The sequence below is a fragment of the Denticeps clupeoides genome, chromosome 9 (genome assembly GCF_900700375.1).
Source record: "Denticeps clupeoides chromosome 9, fDenClu1.1, whole genome shotgun sequence".
Taxonomy (NCBI): domain Eukaryota; kingdom Metazoa; phylum Chordata; class Actinopteri; order Clupeiformes; family Denticipitidae; genus Denticeps; species Denticeps clupeoides.
The window spans coordinates 525,494-550,675 of NC_041715.1; the positions used below are offsets into that span (position 1 = coordinate 525,494).

The window sequence follows — 25,182 nt, forward strand, 5'->3', positions numbered from 1 at the left end:
TTCCTCCTTAATTCAGGCCACCCTCCTCCTGTGACCTGGGCTTCTATTGATGGATCGATCTTGGTGCACCGGAAACAGGGCCGTATTACCATATAACCTCCTGCCTAATAAATGTATTCCTGCAATTGCCTGCTGCCTCTTGCACAGTGCCATTCTGTGTTCAGATCTGAAGTGTTCCTGGAGCTTCCAATCCACTTCAGAGCCATTTTATTCCGTCCAGCGCAGAAGATACTGCCATTACGACAGTGGAACAATCTCATCTGCTCCTCCACTTTGCCAGCTCTCGTTCCCTCTGACGTCCCTCGCTGAGTGTATTAGAGAGCAGAGTCCACTTCCGTACCAGCCGAGGAGGGCTGGTCCTCCAAACCCCCGTCCAGACCAGGGACAAAATTCCACAATTTACGCCTGAGCAGTTTCAGGACAGGACCTACTCGCTCATCTCCATCCCATTCCTGCTCGTGGTCCTTCAGTCATTTTGAACACACACCGGGGACAACATGCTCTGACACGTGCAGGAGTTGCGGCCCGGCGAGTTAACTCCTCTTCTGAAACCCAACTCGCTGCAGCTCAGCAGCTCTGCGAATCGACTCATTTCCACCCGAACATCTCCCTCCGCCGCGCCCCGCTTCCCTCCCGTACCCCAGAGTCCAGCCTGAAATACGTCCTGCGTGGAGCTGCAAGAAACCAGAAAAATGGCCAATTTACGGGGGATTGTGGCGCAGATGATTGAACAAATAAATGAGAGGCGAGGTCAGCGCGGGGCAACTTTTCCTCCGAAGACGAGATTGGAAAATAAAGCATGTTGCTCTCGCTCTTTTTCTCTCGAGCGAAGAATGAGCAGAAGCCTTTTATTCCAGGCGCTGCTTCCTCTCCATCTCTCCGCTGAACCCTGGAAAGAGCAGGAAAAAAGCAGGGGCAGAAGTCATGTGTCAGCTGTGAACTTCTTCCCCTGGCGCTTCTAAACACGCCGCACGTCCAAGGTCAGCTCCAGCTCAGCTTCAAAGCTCCGAGGCAGGAGCTGGAGAGGTCCACGCCGCCTAATCCCTGCTGAGGCACCCGCCGTTTGATGTCATGTGATCAAATGAGCTTCGCGTTTCTACACTTTCTCCGCTTTTCACTCGGATGGACCCCTGAGATGTGGGACGCCTCCTCGGGCCTCCACTCTTACCTGGAAGGAGCGGAGCATGCGGACCACCGTGCAAAAGCAACAAGTGTCTCGGCTTTCCTGGTCTCTGTTCCTCTACTGGAGGAACCGTCAAAAGTCTGGACGCCCGTACCCATTTATGGCTCTTGCAGTTTTTACATTACGCGAGGTTATTACTTAGTCCTGAAGGTTTATAATCAACACTTAGAGGAGTTCCCAGAGGTTTTTAGCACTTGTTGGTCCAGCTCACCCCAAACCATCTGGATTGGGTTCAGGTCCGGTGACTGTGGAGACCATGAATGTGTTCATTCATAGTTTTGATGCCTTCAGTGAGAATCTACCAACGTAAATGGTCATGAAGATAAAGAAAACACATGAGAAGGTGTACTGTATATTATTCAGGAAGATGATGTGAAATACGTCCACACCACCGTCCTGCACATGGGAGCAGCCACCAGTCTTCTTTTCTGACACATGAAGACATTAAAAAGTGCTGCCATGCTCTCTGCACGTAGCTGCGGATGGATAAAAATTCATAAATATCTTTGTGTTGTGGCGCTTCGGTCCAGGCTGAAAAGGTCAGGCCGTGGCCGCGTGCGGAGGTTTCATCAGAGAATGACCGGAATGGCAAGTTAAATAGATTTCTCTCCGTCTGACCAGGGCGAGGGAGAAATTCCATTTAAGTGCCAGGCGCTCCGGGTTAAAGGGTGCGCTCGGCCCTCTCAGGGAAGCTGCCGGGATTTTTTGCTCTCGTGGCATTTTTATCTCGACGTGTCAGAAGATGTCTTTGCTCGAGAAGCGGCTCTCTTCGATATCTATATATTTTTAAAACTGTATCCTCGCATGAGCGCAGAGACTTCATAATTTGCTTTCTGAAATACACAAGGGGGGGGGACTGAAAATAAAATGGGGAAAGAAAAGTAAGAAAGCAGTGACAAGAAATAAACTCCTTGACTGCTGCCGGGAAGCAGCTTTCAGGAGACTGGGGCCTTGCCTTCCACCAATTTGTATTTAATATATTTTCATGCTGAGGTTCCTCGGCCTGGTGTCTCCTGGAGAGGCCTGTTATCAGCACTGCTGTGGTCGTGGAAGGAGCAAAGACTTCGGTCCGAAATCACGTCCTCTACCTGGATGGTGCCTCTCAGAACATGTTCACATTTAAGTTAACCAGGACATGTTTATTCGTAGAATAATTTGTCTTTGAATAGTTTAATTGTGATTTGCTCTCCAATCCAGCAGGAGGTTCTGAGAGGAACCTGCCACCAGAACACAGGGCCTGCAAGATCCTGGAGGAAATACCACTTACCACTGATGAAACCCCCATCCCACATTGGATGCAGTTTCATTGTGCAAACATATTCATACCCAGTGATATTTTGGGGGTTTTATTTATTAAATATTTTTTACATAATGCTTTAAGATTTGTGGGCTTTCTTTGTGCAGTAATTTCCACCCCCTCAGGGTGGCAGTATTCACCACAAATAGCCACAGAACAAAAAAATGAATCCCACCTCACCTGTTATGTCCATTCTGGTGTCCGTCTCTTCACCCTCTTGACTCTGGAGTCACATGATCGATCCTAAACAAATGAATTAATCAATAATTCTCTTCAGTGGCAGCCTTCTCCCATGATGCTTTGTCACCGTTGCTGTGTTTCTTGAGTTCTGGCGTTCCATGCTGTGAATTACTGGTTGTTGCAGCTGCAGAGGCGCAAAAGTAAAAATAAGCAGCAACCTGTCAGCAAGGTAACACGGAATCTGACGTAACCATGGAAACGATTTTCCTCAGACTAATGCATGAGAGGATGAGAGGAAGGGCCAGATGCTGTGGAGGAGTGTGGAACCATGGTTGCTGATTGTTTTTTCGATGCCTTGGTGCCTCCGGGGGGCGGCGTCTACCACGCCACCCACAAGACGTGTCGATTGCATTACAAGCCCGGACCTGCCAGGCCCTCACACTTCAGCTGAAGGTCCACAGCCAAGCTCTCTGGGGATCAATGTCCACTAAGGCAACTGCCAGAATGGCTGCCTCTGCCACTCTCTGGTCATTTTATCCGCTCCTCCAACACTATTACTCCACTTTATTGGACTTCAAATACAGACTGCGGCTTGTTTGCTGTCATGCATAGTTTATCAGCTTCTCTCCGAACCAACCCTGTTCCTCAAGATCTAACATCGTGCAGCTATGAAACGACAAGTCTAACCGCACTAGTGTTGCAGCTAGATGAGGCGCCAGTGAAACAAAGATCGGTAAAAACGTTCAGAGAGCATCTGTGTGGGCAAGGCCGAACTCCTACCAGGAGTCATAATGTCATTATGAAATAATCCATTATGTGGTGCGTCCATGCAGAATCGTCCTCGTCTGCATCGCGATGCATCGATTATGAGAATCATTTAAGTTTTATTTTTTTAAGTGAATGGCACGGCAACCATCATTTCAACACCCCACTTGTATCCTACAGTCCAGTAAAGTACGAAATAATGCGAATGAAGCAGTAAAACCGGCGATCTGTTGGTAAACCATGGCAACCATCATGCATCAGCCGCCCACATGGTCGTATCTCCAGGAGCAGTGCAGGGGGGGAGATGTTGGCCATCGGATTACGCTCCCCGGCACTGCCTGTCCACCCGTTCTTTTAACCGAACGCTTCTCTTTGTTGATGGGACTTGGGCAAAGCCGTGTTTACTTCATGATCAATACCAATTCATGTACAGATGCCTCCTAGGAGAGGTCTCGACAATAAGCCGCCTCTCAATCTCAGCTCAATCGGAGCTATTGAAAGACACCTTGTCACTGTTCACTACTGTGCAATAAATTGAAAAGGGCCAAATCCAGCATGTGAGATTGGATGCCTTTATTTTCAGCCGTGATTTGGCCCGAAACGTTTTTTACTCGCTCGCTCTCCGTCTCTCTCTCTCTCTCTCTCCGTAATCCTGTTCTTTGTCCCTGGGTGAATGGAATATCTGGAAAAAATACATTCCAGCAATGACACCCGCTCTGTGTGAAAATGCTTTTCTTTTTTTGTTTTTTATGAGAGCCACAAGGTCAAATATTGAGTTTGGGGTGGGTTGAGATTTTCAATTAGTCCATTTGCATAACTTGATTGACTCTGTTTGGTCTGCAAAATGCCATTACTGCCGCGCCGTTCATTTCAAGCGAGGGTGAAGCTGATGTTGACCCGCTCCCCTCAAGAGAGAAAGAGATCTGAGCGATGCCGGAGTGACTTTCAGCGCGGCTTATCCATGTAGCGGCCTTGGCATGAAAAGGCAGAAATAAAAAACCCACACAGCTCTCCTGTATTCTTCTGGAACAGAAGCACCATGACCCAAGAGGTGAGCCTTTCATTTCGCACCACAAGATTGCCTGCTGTTTTTTGCAGCCGGGAAATTTGTCAAGCTTCTGGTCATATCCAGACTTCGGGCAAGACTACGAGACTAATGATGCGTCGGGTCGCGCGGAAACAGACGTGACCCCGGCCTGGGTTCCGATCCTGGACAGGGGGTGCGTGCGGGGACGTATTTTGCCTGCACAATAGAAGATGTTCAGCGCGTGGCGGGTTCACTGATGTCACGTTCGCTAGTTCACCCATCAGATCGCATGTTTTGAAGCGCAGACAACCTGAATGGTTTTATTTGGGATTAGGGATGGTAGTAGCCTAGTGGGTAACACACTTGCCTATGAACCAGAAGACTATGGAGTCACAGGTTCAAATCCCACCTCCTGCCATTGTGTCCCAGAGCAAGACACTTAACCCTAAGTGTCTCCAGGGGGGGACTGTCCCTGTAACTACTGACTGTAAGTCGCTCTGGATAAAGCCGTCTGATAAATGCCGTAAATGTAAATGTTGTAATGTCGGGGGACAGGGAGACCAAACAAGTACTTAGAATGTGGTTAATTTTTAACAAATAAAACAATACGAAGATATGAAATGTATGACCCATACAAACCAAAAACAGTGTATGTGCACTCAGAGCCGTAATGGCTTCCCAGGAACAACCCGCATGTGAACGACATCCATTCACTCGTTCACCAACCAGAGGTACTGCAAAGGACAGTGCACAAGCATGTGTGTTTTAGATCACTTTCTGCACCTTTTTTCAAGGTATTTTAGAATCTTGCTCAGACATGGCTAGATCTTATCTAGCACTGGTCCCTTGGGTCACATAAGAACAAGCTTGAGAACATGGCATTACAACAAATCTACTTCAACCAGCTTAAGTCAACACCTTTGACTCAATGTGGAGGAGCAGTGGTTGCACTCTGAGGTTCTCCTTGTCTGATAAGCATGGTGGTCAGACTTCTGGTGGTCAGACATCTGTCTCTCCTAGTTCCCGCATATTCACTGTCCCGCTGTTTCAGTATAAATAAATGTCCAGGCCCTTATTAAACCTGTGAAGGCAGCTTCTTCTGTAGCTCTCATCCAAGCTAATTCTACTGAAAACAATTCCTCTGCTAGAAGTCTCACTAAGGAGGAGGGCGAAAATGGACAGAGCATCTCCTACCAGTGCTCCACCCACCGTCCCACAAGCCTCCTGCCCAAACTGAAGTGCTTCCCACTGACCAGGACAAAAGAGGCAATGCTCCTCAATGACCTTCTCTTCTTTACCTTGATCTCTATTAACATTATAATAGCATCTATGAACTACGAAATATATGAATCATCCCAGAAGAGGTCGATGTCACCAGTAATCCTGATGCATGCATGTGATGAACTCTCCTGATTTGTTTGTAACAGTAATACAAATGCTTTGGCTATGGTATGAATTGAATTTTTAATTCGGATTATTATGGATGCATCTGATTGCGTTCATCCATAATAAGAATATGCCGCAATTCAGTTCCAGTTGCCCGTATTTCTATTTCATTCTTCCTGTGTGCACATGCATTTGAATGATTTTGAATGAAGTGTGTATTATTTGCTCAGTCTAGCCCAGTGGCTGCTGTAAAATGCAGATTTCCCAACACCAGCTCGCCGTGGTGACAATCGCATCATTAATGCGCGGCTGATTTAACAATTCCGGCGGTTATTAAAGTCTTCTTATTTAATTTGATCCCTATGGAAAAGCTGCCGGTTGTACTCATGGTGTCAGAAGCGGAGGGAGTGGAGGAGGGAGGGGAAAATCCTATGTGACAGTCTGCTAATTTGATCTATTAGGTGCAGGTGTCAGATGGCGTGATGTTCCCGGTGAAAATGACTCGTCCATGGCACTTGTTGGTGCGGTGTCAGCGAGGGTGAGAAATCTGAAACAACGCTCACATTCGCTATCTTCACACAAGTTTCGCTCGGGGAGAACCGACCATACCTCATTAGAACAAGTTTCATTTAAATGCACGGAAAGTGCAACTTCTGAGCTGCCGTGAAGGCGTGGGGATGGGACGGGGGGAGAAACATCACCCAGCAGAATTTCTGATGAGCTCTTCCAAGTGTCTCACACCATTGCGTAACGTAGGGTGCGTTACCTGAGGTACGATCAAATTACAATCCGCCGCATTTCATCACTCGCAATCATACTTTGTGCTCAGTGCTGATTGCTCTGATTTGCTGTATGTCTCTTTAGCATGCTGAAGGATCTTCTACACACTTCACCTGAAGCTCGGGCCAAATCTCACCCCGGTCGGCTGCATTTAAATTCAGCATGATGCTCAGCAAGCTGTGCTGCTGGAAGTGTTCTTCATGTGTGGGGTACGCAACTGCTACTGTCCATTCCTGGTGCAACAGGCCTCTCGAATCCCACCAGCGCCACTTCAAACATTTTTGTTTTGTGGAGCACGTGACAAAGTAGAGATTTTTTTATTAAACTGCACAGCGTGAAGCACTGATTCCTGAAAGCAGGTGCGTCACGGTGTCAGGAAGCTGGTCAATTTACAAAGCCAGAGCCGGTATAATAACCTCTAAAAAGCTTCAAGCACCTCCTTAGGTTCAGGAGTAGTGCACAATTGGAAATCGACCGCGTGAACTCTGCTGCCTCTAACTAGGCGTCTTTGGTCCAGCTGTTCCGTGTCCTCGCATGGTCTCGAAGCCATGCACCTAATTAAGCTGTTTTTCGCAATCGAGTGGGCAATTTAGCCCCAAGATGGATGTCATGGGACGGAGTGAAATTGCACAGAGTTGCAAATTAGGGGTGGAATGTGCCGCTTCTGTGGACGGTCCTCGCCAGTCCTCGCCCCCCTGCCGCGGCTCAGCACCTTGGCCGTGTTCTACAGACACGGCGGTTTGTTCAGGGCCGCGCTCCGCTCCCACTGGCAGACTGCGGGGAGGCTCTCTCCACGCACCCGCCCGACCTCGGTGCGCCGCCATATGGAGTCGACCACACCCTGCCTACGCAAGGCCATCAGCCTCCAAAGTGCCATTCTGTTCACAAACCATATTCTCAGGATAACTGAGGCTTTGGACGTGCTTAGCCTATGGGCTGCGTGCATTCTACACATGCATATGCTGCGAAATATCTAAATTAATACACTCTCCACACGACTACGTTTAAAGTTTAGTTATTCTGCTAATACATTTTTCGGTGTAAATGCTGTTATCAGTATTATAAACTGCGAGTGTCTTCACACTTTTTTGCCCTCTCTCGATCTTGGTGTGAGTGTTTATGTTCATTTAGGGCTTTTTTTTTTTCTTCTCACTTTTGGAGCGTTTTCTATTCTGTCCTCCAGAAATCCTTCTTGCATATTAGAATGCAATTTATTATGTAGCCTTACAAACTTCACTGTTAGTTCCAAGAATTCTTTTGCAGCAGACCCTTAATTTCCTGGCCTGATTTCACCCCAGGAGGCAATATTTTTCACAAATTAGGAAAGCCACTGCTAATAAATGAGAACGTGCTGCCTCTTAGACTTTCTGCAGAAATCCCATAACAATAAAGTTCACTTTGACTTGGACAAAATGTAAGGAGCTGTGTGCATTTTTTAGGTGTCAGTAACCATAGAGTAAGGAAAACTTGGGAAGGTCCCACAAAGTTTTCTGAGAAAACAAATGTCTTTCATCAGCACGTGATTCACAGCGTCGCCAAGGATCTGCTGAGAAGAATGCCACTCTCACTGTAAACGCAAGCAAATACCAGGGCCTAATGTCTCGGCCCAAACCCTGCCCACGCTGCAGAACAATATGCAACGAGCAAGGAATTTGACAATAATGTCATTAGGTGACCTCATCTGGAACAAACTGGCCGAATGGCTTGTATAAAAGGAGCTCCACTGGCTCTGTAACCCAATCCACTGGCTGCCAAACAGCCCTGTGCATGTATTAAACATGTATTAAAACCATCTAGAATGCTGGGTAATGTTGGGAAAATGGCTGAGCTGAAAGTCAGGTAGCACGGAGACCCAACGTAGTCTTACAGATCCGCAGGGGTGTAGTTGTCATGGTTGTCATAGAGTGAAAGGGCTTTTTTTGAACATATACTTTGTCATGCTAGGAAACCCTAGTAAACCATTGTAAGGCATAGAAGGAGGGCAGAATCCCAGGATGAGCTGCGAGGTGCATTCCTGACGCCAGCGAACAGAGAGACGCTTGAGGAAAATAACACGGCCCCAGTGTTTTTACTGCCAGATCAAACTGCGGAATAAAGGGGTAAAAACGCATTTTTCATTTTGTTCTCGCCGTTTCTGTTTCAGAAATGTAAAAATGCGTGTGTGTGTGTGTGTGGGGAGGGGACGTCCCTCTGTCACCGCCCTTCTGAATAAGAGACCCCCCTGTGGAGTAAAGATAGGGCCAGAGCAGGGGGCGGTCGCAGGCCTTTGTTCGCCGCGGTGAGAGCAGCGGACGTGATTGGTTTGGGGTGGAGGGACGGAGGGGATTTGGGGGGGCCAGACGACTCCCAGCCAGACCTTTTCCAGGGAAAAAAGGGGGGCTCAGGACATTGTTCGCACGGAAAAAGGGAAGCATTTCATCCAGAGATCTTAAATGAGATCTTGCGCTTTCAGAAAGGATTGCTTTGGCATTACAAACTCCAGCGCTCGGGGTACTGACGATGGCGATGGTGTTTGAATGGTGCATGACAGATCAAAAGAGCGCATTAAACGTTCCTCAGCGTTCCACAGGTGTCTGCGGCGCATCTTATTCTCGGCCATTCCTTGTATTATTTATTAACTTTTATTCAGCGCGAGACTTATACATTATTCTTCCAATCCATTTGAATTATTCAACATCGGCCTCAATTAAATTGTAAACTGCATCCATGTGTACTGTCTTTACTTCGGGGTCTAATTTGCAATTTCAAGGGAGAAGATTTCCTGACCCAGAAAAGAAATGTATTCCTCTGAAGTGCTCGGCTCACAGATTTTCTTTTAAGCTCCGCTGCCCCAAGGCTGGGACACTTTTAGGTTAGCTTTAGTGTTCTGTACACCAGCACATTTCATGTCCCGAAGCAGCGAGCCCACAGCATCTCGAACCCCCGAACGGGCCATTTTATTAGGAACAGTTATTTAATAGCACATCTAAGCAACTCGGGGTGCGGGGTCTCGCACAGGGACACAATGGCAGGGAGCGGGGTCACACTTTGTGGTGTTCTGGGTCCCAGGGGAGTGTGTTGCCCACCAGGCCACAACCACCTAGATAAGGAGGCTGGGCTGCTCGAATTTTCTAACATGTTTAAGTTCCGGTTAGTGTGTGTGCTGCTGTTCATAGGGTCAGAGTTACTGGGCCAGTGTAGGTTGTACGTTTTGGGGTTAAGGGGGTGAATTTGGGGGACTTCCCAGGGAGAAGGGAAGGAAGGAAAGACGGGGAAAGTATTTCCTCAACTTTAAATGGTTCAGCTCAACAGGTGACGTTCTGCTCGATTCCTGCTTAACAGAGAAGGCATGTTGTGGGTGGTAGTGGCCTAGTGGGTATGAACCAGGTTCCAACCCCACTTACTACCATTGTGTCCCTGAGCAAGACACTTAACCCTGAGTGTGTCCAGGGGGGGACTGTCCCTGTAACTACTGATTATAAGTCGCTCTGGATCAGGGCGTCTGGTAAATGCTGTAAATGTAAAATGTAAATGTAAATGCCCTCCTTCCTGCCCCCTGCCTGGCCCTTTAACAGATTAGGGAAGGTTTGGTGATGGTGGAGGCTGAGGATCAGCCCGAGTCGTGCTGGAGGACCTGCAGGGTCACGCCGCTCCACGTCCCACCCCGTTTTTCACCAGAACTCCCGTAACGTGGACGCCGGGGCGCTGGGCGCGATGCTGCGGGCCGCCGTGACGGGAAGCGCGGTGATAACGGGGCCGGTGAGCCGGGGAGGCGCGGCATCTTCTACCAGCTCGCAGCATTAACTCGGCCGCTGCGCCGGCGGAGGTGTCCGCAGGTCCCGCCAGCGGTTCGTTACGTGGCGACAACTTTTTTTGTGCTTTTTTGCGGCTTTTGTCGAACTTCGTTAGCCACCGTGCTAACAGCTCCGACTGAATGGATTTATTTAGCGGGCTAGCAGTAGCATATGGCTAATTTACACGGTTATTTCTCTTCTTCGGGATAACGTAAAGGGGTCAAAATATCTACTAAACTTTAAAAAAAGTTTTATTAATGCTGTTTTTTTTTCTTTGCTAAGACACTCGCCAACTTCATTTTTTTCTTTTTCAGTTTTGCAACATCCCGGAACGGAAACGTTTTGCTTGTTTTTGTTGTGCACGGTTTTGTTAGCGAGGCCGAAGAAGGGGACTTTATTAGTATTTAATTCACTAAATGCCGAGATTTCTTTTTCCGCCTTTGCGCATGCGCGCTACTCGCCGCACTTGTTGATGCCCCGGCCCCCCCCCCCGAGTGCCTGTGTTTCTGGGGTGGGGGGTAAAATGAAAGTGACGGTGACGTTTGGACGGACCGGCGTGGTGGTGCCATGCAAGGAGGGGTGGACGGTGCGGGACCTGATCCAGCAGGCGACCCAGAGATACCGGAAACTCCTGGAGCAGGTACATCTTATGCACCAGAACCACACCGTGGGTGGTTTTACTAAACCGGACCCAATGAACAGCCCCAGAACCAGGACAGGACTCTACCTGAATGCAGATATTACGCCAGGAACAACAGGAGTTTGACTCATTTCATGTAAATGTATTTTCCTGCCCAAAATGTTCCTAAATGACCGGAAAATTATTCTGTACATAACCAGTGAGTTCTGTTTTAATATCATTAACATTTACATTTATGGCATTTACCAGACGCCCTTATCCAGAGCGACTTACAGTCAGTAGCTACAGGGACGGTCCCCCCCTGGAGACACTCAGGGTTAAGTGTCCTGCTCAGGGACACGATGGTAGTAAGTGGGGTTTGAACCTGGGTCTTCTGGTTCATAGTCGAGTGTCTTACCCACTAGGCTACTACCACCCTCATTAAGACTGTTATAGACAGTTACTATACAGTTATAAGCACATAAATATACATTTTGTTGAATGTGTAACCCCCGTCCTCTGGACAGCAGTGACTGCGTTACGTAAAATTCTGAGCAAAACCATCCCAAACATCACCACATACCAGGCACAGTGTACTTCCAAACGAGAGCTGGTCTGTGGGGACGCTGGGCCGAGGGTGTCGTCCTCGCCGGCCGCGAAGCCCGACTCGTATTTACACGCCGCGCCACGCTGCCAGCGTTCTGCGTCCCTTCAGGGTTTCGAGGGTGAAATGAGATTTGTCCAGACGCCGGTATCTCCTGGATTATTACTTTGTCTTCAGGGTGGCCAAGTTGACTGGTGGCAGACGGGGACTTTCTACGAGTGCTGGTGCACGAAACCTCTGGGTCTTTTTGGGGACAGGCGACTTGGCACATTTGCCGTGGCCGCATTTGGGGACGCTGTGGAACATGGACCATGAAATGACAGTGTTGTCCTCTTGTTTTGTCTCATCTCTCGTGAAGTAGCCTAATTCCGGGTGTCCGTGCAGCAGGGGACCACTGAGTAGCCCGTAATCTCCACCAGGTTTCCCTTTATTACAGGCCTTGTTTGTAGTGTTGAAAAGCGCATCTTTCGTATCGATGTCGTGTTCGGTGACGAGCCGACTGGCAGCCCACCCTTCGACCCCATCACCCCCAGCAAACCCTGGTCAGCCTCGATGATGCCTTCCTACCAGCCTGGAGATATTCTGAAAGTGATGGTCATTGTGAAGCACTGCAGCACAGCACACGGTGCACACGGTGAAACGTGTCCTCTGTATTTAACCACCACCCTGAGTGAGCAGTGGGTGCCCGGGGAGCAGTGTGTGGGGACGGTGCTTTGCTTTGGTTTGAAGTGGTAGTGGCCTAGTGGGTAAGACACTCGCCTGTGAACCAGAAGACCCGGGTTCAAATCCCGCTTACTACCATTGTGTCCCTGAGCAAGACACTTAACCCTGAGTGTCTCCATGGAGACTGTCCCTGATTGTAAGTCGCTCTGGATAAGGGCGTCTGGTAAATGATGTAAATGCAAATGAAGTAAGGTCACCCTGGTTGGCAATAGGGGGTTTACTGAATTTGGAGGAGCTAAATGTAATAAATTCAGTTCTTTGCTCAGTGGCACCGTGGCGGATCGGGATTGGAACGGGCCACCTTCTGATTACGGGGCCGCTTCCTTAACCGCTAGACCACCACTGCCCCCCACTGTGGCTGAAGAAAATCTGTTCTGCTGCTGATACTTCTGGTGTGGACTTGGTGGATGTGTTGAAATAAAGTGGGGCCTGAACGGGATTTAGGGTGATGTGGCCGTGTAGCGTAGTGTCAGTTCGCTGCCAGTGTGCTGTGGGGTCATTATTAGCTCTCGCCCCTTTTGGAGTTGCATCGTGGGCCGGGATGGATCTCAGGCAGGATGGATGGGGGCCGTCGTCTCCTGGGTGCCGTTTGCAGGGCCGCCGGACGTTGTGGTTCAGCCACGGGGGAATGTCCATCTGAAGACGGAGCTACCGCAGCGCAGCATTCGGCGCTATTTACATGAAAGTACCGTCACTGTAGAGGATTTGTCTCTAGAATTCGCCATAATTATTTGCTAATGATCTCTGTGCATTAGCCAGGAGGAGGAACTAATTAGTGAAATTAGCTGTCTTAGTTGCATGTGTGCAAAAGCCTTTTACTTCTGCACCTGTGGTAGGAAGGCAGAAGCTCCTTGGAAGAGAGCGGCTCACTCCGGTGATGGAGTATAAAGCAGCGTTTGGTCAGAACGTGCGTGAATCCCACGAAAGACGAGTGCTGCCGGGCCCGGTCCGGTCGGTCCTGGGCGAACGGCGTCCTCTTTTAAAAGGACAGTGTGTCGGGGTAGGTTGAAGAAGGTGCTGCATCCGTATTGAATATTTGCTCCGAATTCTCTCCTGTGGCGAAGTGGCTGGCTCTCCCGATTGATTAACACTTCCTGTGGATATGGAAAACTCTGCCACGCCGACTCATTTGGTATTTATGAGTGCCGCTGGAATCATGGGATCGTATATCAATCGTATTATAATGGCTGCCATAATGTCAGATTATGGCCCTGTGCGTTTTACAGAGTTGGCTGTTTTTGGTTTGGGGGTGGGAGGGGGCCAGGAAGTGATTAGCTTTCTGTACATATTAATAAATTACCTTTTCATCATTAGGTTTGAATGATGCAATCATTTCTTTTGCAGTTTTGCAATTTCATGAATTCAGCCTGTCTTTAAAAGCCATTGCTCACATGCAGCGTCCTTCTAATGGATTAAATGGTTTTAAAGATGAGGAGAGAAAGAGGAAATAATCTGTTGATGTTTCAAAAGTGACATAAAGCGAATCACAACTGACTTTCCCGGGCGGATCCATCATTCCTTCTGATGCCTGTTTATATGTTTACACATGTAAACATGCAATAATAGTTGTCCGATAGCATGGCTAAGGTGTCATTTTGAAGTCATCTTTGCTTTACTTCGTTGGTTTAATTTTCCAAAATTCTGAATGCACAAGACACGTTATTTTGATTGCGGCGCCTGGGGGTTGCAGCTGGAGATACCAGCATATTGCGAATGCCACCAAGTGGATGCTGGATATGGATAAAGTGCACATTCTCTCGCTGTGCTGCGCCAGCTTTTACAGGCTGTGATGCGGAACGCTCATTGTTTTGACTTGTTTAAATGTGTGTTGGCTTGTTCGTGTGCCAGTTTGGCAGATTAAGCTATATAATGTTGCTGGCACACCATGCAACGGTTTCCCTTCGGCCCAGCCGTTCGACGCAGCTTCGTACAGGTCCAGCTTTATAAGAATTATTCTGCACAGTGACCCCAACGGGATTAAAATGCACGCAACTCTTCTGTTATTAAGCCTGTAATGTAATGAGAGACAAAAACCGATGTATTTACCAAACAACAGACATTCGATTTTTCATTAATACTCGTTCGTGAGATTCATTCATCCCTTCTTTTAAAGTGAAATGTCAGGCGGCCTTTTGATTGGAGTGTTGGAGCGTGCTGCTGAAGGTAGGAGGCCGGAGGGAAGGGGAAGGCGCTGGACAAGGGGAGGAAGTGGTTGGGAGCCCCCCAGGAAGGTATCAGGGCCACTTAATTACGGAGACGAATGTGGGCCGGAGCGTCGCTGATGTTTTTTCATTAGGGCTCAGGAATGCCAGATGCCGGAGCGCTGAGGCGGCTGCCAGAAAGCTGCTGATATCATCGCAAAAACGCTGGCCTCCCGCCACAACGCTAAACAATTAATATGGGACGTCCGCCATCGTCGTCACATGGGCAGGAGCTATTCGGCCGTTTACACTCTCTTCCATGACCCTGCATAGTTCCCTGTGACCTTCTGACCTCATCTGTTTCTGGTCACGGTGCCGCCTCGCACTCCATGCGTTAATATCGCTGCCATTGTTCAGAGGCTTCTCTACAATAAAGACGGTCCTACACTGAAGCCTTCTCAGTGCTTTAGATGGAGCGTGTTCTTTGTTTCAGTGCAGTTGACTGAGCGCAAGTTCGTTTTCTTCGGTGAGGTTCTGTCGTTGTTTTTCCTCAGCGGTGAATAGATTACCGCACTGTTGTGGTGGGCCTGGTTTCTGGTGAGGGACTGCCAGCCCCCCTGCATCGGCAGAATGACAGTGGAGAGAGAGCAGAGCTTCTGCTATCTGGGTGTTAACATCACTCAGAACCTGTCATGGACCCGCCACACCGACACTCTGGCAAAGGAGACCCGTCACCGTCTCTCCTTCCTGAGACGTCTCAGAGACTTTCACCTGCCCCAGACGGGGGGCTCAAGACCTTCCACACTTGCACCATCGAGAGCATCCTGACAGGAAACATCTGCACCTGGTTTGGGAACATCACCAAGCCCTGCCGAGCACAGTCCATCTACTCAAGCCAGGAAGATCCTGAAAGATGACTGTCACCCCGACAGCGGACTCTTCTCCTCTCTGAGCTCGAAACTGAAATGATACCATAGTTCCCAGTGAGAAGTGCTGGGTCCCTCGACAACCTTGTCTACTTCATTCTTGCTTTTTGAGACTGATAAGTGCACGTTGTTTTCCAGAAGATCCGCTGAAGATCCACATGTGACACACCAAAGCATGCACAATTTTACTGCTGCTAATGTGCCTGTCCTTTGGAACAGGGACACAGTTTTATTAAAATATGTGTTTTGAGTTTCATTACTTGCCACAATTGAAATAACCTCGCGCTAAATGTAAAACTAGTCGACTTATTCTTTTTATGGTCGATGACTATTAAGGAGCTTTGCTAGTTGCAGCAGTCCTCTTTCAGTGTAATGTATAAATGTACAGGCATCAGGAGGGGAAGGTGTGCCTGGTGTGTCTGAAACACTGGCGCCTGGTGCCGGGGCAGCTTTCAGACGCGAATCTCATTTACCTTCCGATTAAACCCCAACCCGCCACATCTTCAGAGCACCAGGCTGCACGTCTGGAAATTATTAATTTCTGCTCGCAACGCATAGAAAAATACCTCATTTTCACCACCGGTCTCACGGCTCATAATGATGGGTTGGGGTGGGTGGCGTACGGTGAAATTGTATTTTTATTAAAGTCAATTCACAGCAAAAATGGGAAAAAAATTTTTTTCTTTGCTCCTTTCATAATCGAGGTAGAAGCATGGAAGCGGGGAGCGTTCGGAATGAGACGGACGGTCATCATCATTACGGGTTATGAGTATGATAATGATGTTAGCCTTGGTAATAGACCCCTGACTTCTCACAACAAAAGGCGTGGTGGAGATTTACATCGCTTCATTACAAGGCCCCGTGTCCCGGTGGCGTCTTCATTCTCCGGGCGGGCGCGCAGGAAATGGAGCGTATTGTGGTTTGCACGTGGCTCCCCGTATCTCAAGCATCGCTCATCTTTTGGCCTTTCTGTGGTGATAACGGCCTGCGTTTTCAGCTGGTGGGAGAAGAATGAAGTCGCGCGCGCACTTCCTGCATGGTGGATTTTGTTCTTGCATTCTACCTTCTTGTCACCACAGCAGAGGCCGAGGACTTCCACAAGCAGATGGACTCGGCCACGCGTCCCGTAACGAAGCGCCAGGCTCTTCTCGAGCCTCGAGACGTTCCGCATCTTCAGAGGTCTCCGAGGAGTGTGGGAGGAGTCCGTGGCTCTGTAAGAATAGGCCTTGTACGCAGCGAAGATTATAAAGATCACGTCGCTGTTGTTTTAATCTACCCCGCATGGGCTCCTGGGGTCGCCTTTTTTCAGCCGATGAGCATTCCTCTCGGCGGTTACGGAGTTATAATCGTATCTCTGCATCACAGGCAATAGTGAGTCAACTCGGGGCAGCTCATCACCATAAAATGCATTTTACTTTTGGAATGAGTGCGCTTATGGGTAACAAACCCTGTTCGCCCTGTTCAGAATCAGAAAAAAGAACCATCTGACAAACGGTCGCCCTCGGGTTACGGAAAAGAACGTTCCTCTCTCACGCTGTTGAAGTTGTCTGACAGGTTTGGCCTTTTACAGCAGTGCTGATTTCACACGTCGGCGCCGGGTCATTCGAACGGCCGATAACCTCACACCGTCCTCGCTTCGTACCATTGTTCCATTTTACACACAGACAGACAGACAGGGAGAAGGCGTTCTGCTCAATGTTGTAGACGTAGGGACATAAGAAATCTGTTTAATTTTTTTCTAAATAGTTTTTTTTCCATTGGAGTTCTTCAGAATTCCATGTTTCCATGTGATTATGGAGGGGGTGGGGGAAAATCACCTGCTTCCACAGGCCCTACAGTTGACCCCCCACACTTGACCCTTCTCACACAAATCTGTAGGAGAGAGATAAAAGGTGGGAAGGAGTGATACAGAGCGGGACGCCCTTCCAGAGTAGACTGATGGTTGGTGATGGTTTGTCCTACAGGTGTAGAGGTGGAGTAGAGCGTCTGTCCACGTTTGGAGTTCCTGGACAGAGCAGAGTAGTCCAGTGTCATGGTCTAGATTACGTGTCCATCATGATGCTACTGGTCCATTTGAAGATCCCTGAAGCTGTAGTTGTTACGGTGGTGGTGGCTGTGGGGACCCTCTGGTCTGGAGGTGGTCCGCACGCTTGATTCAGTGTCTCGCGGCAGACGGTACAGACTGGTACAGAAATACGTCTTTATAGTGGGACATTGGTGCAACCGTGGCCCGGTACCCAACTAGGACAGGTCAATTTAACACTGTCTGTGCTGGACTAAGTGACAGTGTAATTAAGTGGACTTAGTAATTGACACTGTGTCTGGGACTTTTAACACATTCTTCCTTCGCCTTTGGTCTCGACGTAAAAAACGTAGCAAATAAATAAACATTGGGGAGACCTGGAATCTGGAAGTTGTTTTAAAGCACGTGTAGTGGGCCAATTATACACAATTCTAATGTTTCCTTCAATGTACACTCGTTTACAATTACGTTTCTGGCATTTATCAGACGCCCTTATTCAGAGCGTCTTACAATCAGTAGTTACAGGGACAGTCCCCCCCGGAGACACTCAGGGTTAAGTGTCCTGCTCAGGGACACCATGGTAGTAAGTGGGGTTTGGAGTCTTCTGGTTCAGAGGTGAGTGTCTTGTACTCTAGGCTACTACCACAATACACTCCTTATTAAACATATTTATTACTGTGCAATCATATTTCTTGGATAATAATAGTCATGACTGTCGTAGGACACTATAAAGTAAAACGTAATTAAAATATCAGTTTTGTGACCAACTGGAGACCCACATTTATTATATCTATGACAGAAAAGTGGCGTTGTACGTCACAGAAGTGACAGTACAATAGAATAAAATTGAAATTGTAATGGAATCTCTAGCTTGCTCTTAAAACAAAAGCCGTAATTGAAGGATTTTTCTACTTGAAAGGTGGGATTACAACATTGTTCAGCACTGGCTGAATGAAATAAAAAGCTGTCAGGAATGTCCTAAGGAGCGTTTGCTCAGCTTTGTGTTTTTTGTGCCTGTTGTCTTCATGTTGTCTTATCTGATGCTTGCAGTGTTGCAGCACTCGCTCTTTGGCTGCACGTACAGCTCGAGCGCTCGCGCCAGCTCTCTGCAAACGCGCCGTTTGTTTGGATAAAAGTCTTCGTCCCCGGATCCGCACAGCGGTGGTTGGATGGTGTTTTGTTGGGTGTCCGCCATAAATGCCATAATGACCATGGGCAAACGATTTAAAGCCCATTCAGTGTGCTGCTACTGCACTTTTCATCTAAAATTACTTCATTTTGTCAAAAGAAAGCTCGCTCTTTTTAAAGAGGTTCATTTAATGGCGTTTAGTGAATTTACCTGATGGAGCGTGGTAGTTTTGTTATGTTTATGACTGATGGAATTGGCTGTAAATGTCTAAAATATATTTTTAGGCGCGTAAATGACCTCCTTGGGCCTTATGCAATGCCTGGTCTTTTAATGCATTTTTGATGCTAGTTGCACAAGCGGTTTGTTCTGAGTGAAGACCATCTCTCGGAGTCTTTCTCTTCCGACCCCCAATAGCGGTAGCCCCGGAGGCATGAATGGCCCGCATACATCATACGTGATTTCCAGAAACCTCTTTTCCTGCATGAATGCCCTGCACTCCCCTTTTCTCTCGCCATCGTCTGGATGCGAGGATGAGCGTTCGGCGGGAGCATCTGGACCGGTCTGGTGACCCCGTGTTCGTGCGCCAAAATACACACAAACTAATGAGCTGCAGGTGCCCTCAAAACGCCGGTCCAGCGGACCTCATCACCACCGAGAGTTCACTTTCACCTGCACTCTCAGCAGCCAGAAGGTCCCGGAGCGAACCGTGCCGCTGCCAAGTGGCCATTTAGCACCACGGAGTCCTGAAAGGTTCATAATGTTCTGGATAAGTGTGTCTAAATGGGGAACACACTCCAAAACAAATGGCGGCGCTCTCCAGCGGGCTGCCCGCTGACCCGGCGCCGCTTGATGAATCTGAATGAGTTTTGGTTATCGGGCCCGGCCTGTTAAACGCTGCAGATGTTTTCAGCTGCCATGTTTTCTCTGCAGGAGGGGGACTTCTTGGTCCGCACACACCACGTGGAGTACTGCGACGGGGGAATTCTGGACCCGGATGACATTTTGACCGACCTGGTGGAAGACAGAGACAAGGTAGGCCATGACGTTCTGTTGGAAGTCTCGCGCGTCTTCACGAGAAGAGCAGCAGGGTTTCTCACCGCGGTTTTCTTCACAAAGTCACGCAGTGGGCATCTCTTACAGTTGGAATGGCTGCATTGCACACCCTTCACCGGTGTTTAAATGGCCATTACGTCTTCTTTCCCTTCTAATGAAGTTAAAAAATACGGCCGTATACAGAGCGCCGAATCGCTGGCTCCTAACTCGATAACTAAAGGGCAGTTTGGCCTTAATCGAATCAGCTCTGACATCGGGGCCACTATCAGATGCAGAAGCTTTTTGATTTTTGCGCAGCAATTAATATCTGTGAAGGCTGGTGGTTTAGGGCCGGCCTTCTCAGCGCATAAGTGCATTGCTTCATTATTGCCTGATAAGCAGAAACCGTGTTTCTGCTGGTACGAGGAAAAGACCCCTGAGTGAGCACTATCTAGCATAATTCATAGAACAGATGGGAGTTATTTTGGGGGGGGGGTCGTGTGTGTTTTACAGTTTAATGTATGGTGTGTGCCATTGCTGCTGATTGGCATTCCGGAATCTATTCAGGCTTCTTGCTCTGGTGGGACGTGAAATTCTCTGAGACGTTGGTGGTGACGTTGCCATGGCGATGAGTTCCACCCCCCCCCCCAAATATCAGGACAAGAGCGAGTGCTCGCTTCTGATCCAGGAAATCCACTTTGCTTTTTCTTTGTTCTGAGCCACAGTGTCTCTGTCTCCTTGAAATGTCAGTCTGCACCGGGGAGGAGTGGGGAGTATGGAACGCTGTCATGGCTGCGGGATTCCCTCCACACCACTAATAAAAGGCGCGGCCACGGCCCCAGGAGGGCGGCTCTCCTCCCCTGACCTGCGCTGGCTTGTGGGTCTCCAGTATCTGGTTGAGATATGTGTGGAATGCTGAAGAGAAGAGCCTCTTATAACCTGATATAACAACTGTCCAAAAACCCCGGGTCACTTTTCATTATTAAGAGCTGAAAGGCAGGAGAAGTCTGAGATCATGCCTTGGCACATCCTGGGAATATCACTGTCGATACCTCCCTGTGTTTGTGCCGGCTGTGCGTGGGAATCCCGTTTGATCTTCCTTCCATTACGCTGCCCAGGTTACACTTCAGCTTAACCAGGCCCGCCGCTCGGAGCGAAGGAGAACGGGATCTGACTCCCACGATAACCGACTGCTGAGGTTTCGAGGGCAGAGTGTCTTTTTATCTTTCTTTTTAAAAAGAAATAAAGTTAAAAAACACCCAGTTGCCGAAATGGCCCTGATAATGCTAACAGTCTGTGCTCATTTTAGACTCCAGGCACAGACTGAATAGGAAATGAAATTATAATATTCATCACATTCTGCATGGCACAGTGGGAGTTTGGATCCTCTCTCTCTCTCTCTCTCTCTGTCTCTCTGTGTGTGTGTGTGTGTGTGTTGTCACTAAAGTGTCTTATTAAACCTGCATTCGTATGTGAACCCTCTACTGCCCTCTAGGGAGCAGAACAGGAAAGTCCCTTCCCCCGTACAGTTAAAAACTCAGTACTAGGCGGCTGGAGGAGGATCCCACAGTAAGTAAAGAAAACTTTATTATTATCGATTGCGTGACGCGCGTTCCATCGGCGTGTTGTAATTTTTCATTTCTGCTGCTATTTAAAAGCCCACATTTTAAAGGTTAGCTGGTAATGGAGTAATGGTGCGAGGGTGTAGCATGTATTGATGTGTGTGTAGAAGATTAATCAACATGCTTTTGGGCTTTTTTTTCATGAGCAGAGGCTGGCCGCGAATCTGAAACAGATGGAAAAACAGATTATTACGAAACTGTGAAATACAGGCCTCTTGCCTCATGCTGCAGAAAAACGGAATTCTCTGAGAAAGTTTAGGCAAAGCCAACATCCAAAAAGTGAGACTCGTCCTAAAGAACCTCGTCCTAAAGCTTAATTCAGCCTGCGCGTCCGGCCTGAACTGTGCTTTTTTACCCCTTTAAATTCCCTCGCTGGACTCGCTCAGTTCCTTCACAGGAAGACAACATGAAGACAACATGCGTGCTTAAAGTTAAAAAGTGAGGTGATTGTCACATGTGATACACAGCAGCACAGCACACGGTGCACACAGTGAAATTTGTCCTCTGCATTTAACCATCACCCAATTGGTGAGCAGGCGCTCGGGGAGCAGTGAAAGTGAAAGTGAAAGTGAAGTGATTGTCACACGTGATACACAGCAGCACAGCACACAGTGCACACAGTGAAATTTGTCCTCTGCATTTAACCCATCACCCTGAGTGAGCAGTGGGCAGCCATGACAGGCGCCCGGGGAGCAGTGTGTGGGGACGGCGCTTTGCTCAGTGGCACCTCAGTGGTACCTTGGCGGATCGGGATTCGAACCGGCAACCTTCTGATTACGGGGCCGCTTCCTTAACCACTAGGCCACCACTGCTCCGTCTTACAAACCTTCCCTGACCGGGAATCGAACCCGGGCCGCAGCAGTGAAAGCGCCAAATCCTAACCACTAGACCACCAGGGAGCTTTTAGACCACCAGGGACCTTTTGATACCTTTGCTTGATTTTCTGCTGTGCCACTTTGGCTTCACGTTGTAAGAGTTGTGTGTGTGTGCATCGTGTTGAGATTATACTGGCAGGAAAAAGTGTGGTTGTGCGGAAATGTCAGTCACCATGGAGATGTGTAGCCATGGCGATGGTTTGTTAACAGAAAGCTGCGACATTTGGAAGAGTTAGCGCGTATGCTTGTGTTTCATCTTGTGAGCTTGAAGCGTGGAAGAGAGCACCCAGTGTGGCCTTACTGGATAGAGCCGCGAAAACGGTTCTATCCAGTGAAAACCACGGTGAAAAAAACCATTCACACAATTCAAGATATCTCTTCTTAAACCACTGGTGTCTACTGGACAACGGCAGCCTTGTAGATGATGGAATAGGTCCAGCGATGGTTCATTGAGCCTCGTTGATTGTTAAAACCTGGTAGGACGCTGCGGTGGCATGGAGTGAAGGTCGGCTGGTGTCACCACGATGGCCATTAGCCCTCAGCGAGGAACGGTGGCCACTGGCTCACCTCTGGACAGGACTTGATGAATATTCAGCGGTGCAGCGCTGCCATTGGCCCGCTGCTGGCCCGGGCTCATGAATATTCATGGTCCGGCTTGATGAATGGAGGTGACTGGGCTGCGAGTAGACCTGGCCCGGCAGGGGGTGGAGACCAGCCGTGCTACTGGCAGAGAAGCTGATCTTTTCAGTCAATTAATCCCGCCTACTTGCCTCCATGCTCAGCGGGGGGACGGAGCGAGAGTAGAACATGGAAACTGTCCCACTTGCCGGAGCAGGGTCACCACCAGGGACCGTCACTCTGGCGGCAGATCAGAAAGATTCCTGAAGAGCAGTCGTCTGTGACATAAGCATTTAGGATAAAAATGGAGACAGAGACAGGAAGGAGGGGAAGACAGATAGGTGGACCCCTGTCTCCTCTCTCTCCCTCTCTGATGTGTGTGGTCTCTCTTGTGGTTTTAATTTACGAGCCCACCGAGACTTTTCCGGATGGATATTGACCGGCCTCTCCGGTCCGCCTCCTCGCTGTTGTTATCATTCCGAGAGTTTAATTTATCACCAGCTCGGGCGGAACCGACGCCGGCGATTTGGGGCCGACTCCCTTAACTCCCGCTCTGAACTCCACTGATGGAGCCGCTGCGATGCGGTCGCGGCTGAGCGCGTCGGGGAGTGGAGGCAGGGTGGGAGGGGAGGGTGAGTGCGGGGACACCAGAATAATCCAGTCTGAAGGTCCCGTCCCCACGCGCGGAGCCTATCGTGGTGCCCACTGTCACCAAGGGTGACGGTTAAATACAGAGGACACGTTTCACTGTGTGCACCGTGTGCTGTGCTGCGGCGTCTCACAATGACCCATCACGTCACTTTCACTTTCATTCTGGACCTGTCTAAACCTGTCCATCACGTCCCTCTTCTACACAGACATGACCACGCTCACTACCAACACCAGTTCTCAATGCGCCACAATTAAATGTAATCAATACCAAGATTTCAAGCTGATAGAAAGCGCTGTGAGCAGAATAATCTATTATTTAGTATTTTTGGAATAAATGTTCAGCTCTCGCTGCTCTTGACTGATGCAGACGATTCAGTTGGGTAATATCAGCATTCATATCATGACACTGATGTTTGTCGGAGCCCTAAACGGATTAAGAAGACAGATTTAGTCCTTTATTTGTTGCCGTCGTGTCTGTCCTTAAAACCCGCAATAGTCCTGAATTGTAGGATGAAAACGCACTTCCTCATTCCAGCGCTGTTTACTATTCATCTCGGAATCTCGCAAACACGCCAACATAAACGCAGGAATGTCTGCCAGCTTTTTATGTGCGTCTCCGTGGGGATCCCGGCGTGTGAATATATTAATTAACAGGACTGTCGTATAGGAGGAGCAGCCGGCGGGACGTAAAGCCGGGAGATTAGCGTTGTTCCTGGCGGACAGTTGGCATGGCGGATCTCGACAGCGCCGCGGGGCGCTCTGGCGCCACGTCCGTGTGCGTTCCACTCTGCGTTGCCCGCCGGTGCCAGTTTTACAGACTCCCGGGCATCTTTCCCGCTTCTGTCCATACGGCATTCTGGTGAGGAACATCAGACTACCCCCGGAACAAGTCATTCATCTCAGATTTAACGTCATGTTAGCTGAGGATGGTGAAGAAAGAAAGCAGTCCAGCGTAGACAGGAGAAGTCAGGACATTTGATCATTCGGGTGCCAAATTCAGAATTTTTTTTTTTTAATAGCATATAGTTCAGAAGTAAAAACCTGATGTGTGTTCCCAGTGAGGGATTTTCATCTCCCACTTTAAAAATGTGCAACGTTCTACAATGCAAAGGTCTGTATTGACGTATGTCCTCACCAAGCCGGCCAAGAAAGAAGGACCCAAAGATATATGTAGAAGATCTCAGAGATGGAGTTCAGGTTATAGACGCCGAGCTGAGCTTTTCTGCTCAGCAACCAAATGTTCTTTACAATTTACAATTATGGCATTATTATTTACGCTCTTATCCAGAGCGACTTACAATCAGTAGTTACAGGGACAGTCCCCCCCTTAAGTGTCTTGCTCAGGGACACAATGGTAGTAAGTGGGATTTGAACCTGTGACTCTGTAGTGTTCTGGTTCATAGGCAAGTGTGTTACCCACTAGGCTACTACCATCCCAAATGTTATATTGGTCTTGGAAACTCATGGAAAGCCATTTTAAAGTCATTAGAGTGGGAACCCTGGATTTAAATTCACTCCTATCGCATTCTCCACCAGCCCACTCTGTCTGTGGGATTAAGGCAACTATAAAAAAGACATGAAAAAATAAAACAGAGAACCCCGCTAAAATAACGTAACGCCGAGCTGGAGCCGTCTCTCATGTGCCGGCTGGAAAATAACAGTAATTAAGGAATTAGATTCGCAATTTGTCTGAAATGTATTCAGGCAGCGTTGGTCTATCAAAAGTGCCCCACCTCCCCTTATGTTCAGTCTCATTTTCTGTGAGTCCCAGCCATCAAGGCAGAATAACATAGATCATTTGTAATTAATCCTATGGACCCTTTTCACA

The 25,182-nt window shown here is 48.5% G+C and overlaps 1 protein-coding gene and 1 non-coding gene across 6 annotated transcripts in view; one reads left to right on the forward strand and one right to left on the reverse strand.

Moving 5' to 3' along the window:
* Positions 1–10,182: 10,182 nt before the first annotated feature.
* The window catches only part of pard3bb (par-3 family cell polarity regulator beta b), a 138,354-nt gene continuing 123,354 nt past the window's right edge, over positions 10,183–25,182 (forward strand). For 4 of the 5 annotated variants that reach the window (XM_028991005.1, XM_028991006.1, XM_028991008.1 and 1 more), the window contains exons 1-2: positions 10,183–11,031; positions 19,487–19,588. In XM_028991005.1, the coding sequence (XP_028846838.1) occupies positions 10,864–11,031; positions 19,487–19,588 (270 nt within the window). In that variant the 5' untranslated portion in view covers positions 10,183–10,863. Of the gene's footprint in view, positions 11,032–19,486; positions 19,589–21,086; positions 21,158–25,182 lie in introns of those variants that run through there. The other variant, XM_028991011.1, reaches the window with a different exon arrangement.
* On the reverse strand, positions 22,038–22,109 carry trnae-uuc (transfer RNA glutamic acid (anticodon UUC)). The gene has a single exon. It is a non-coding gene; the product is annotated as a tRNA-Glu (tRNA).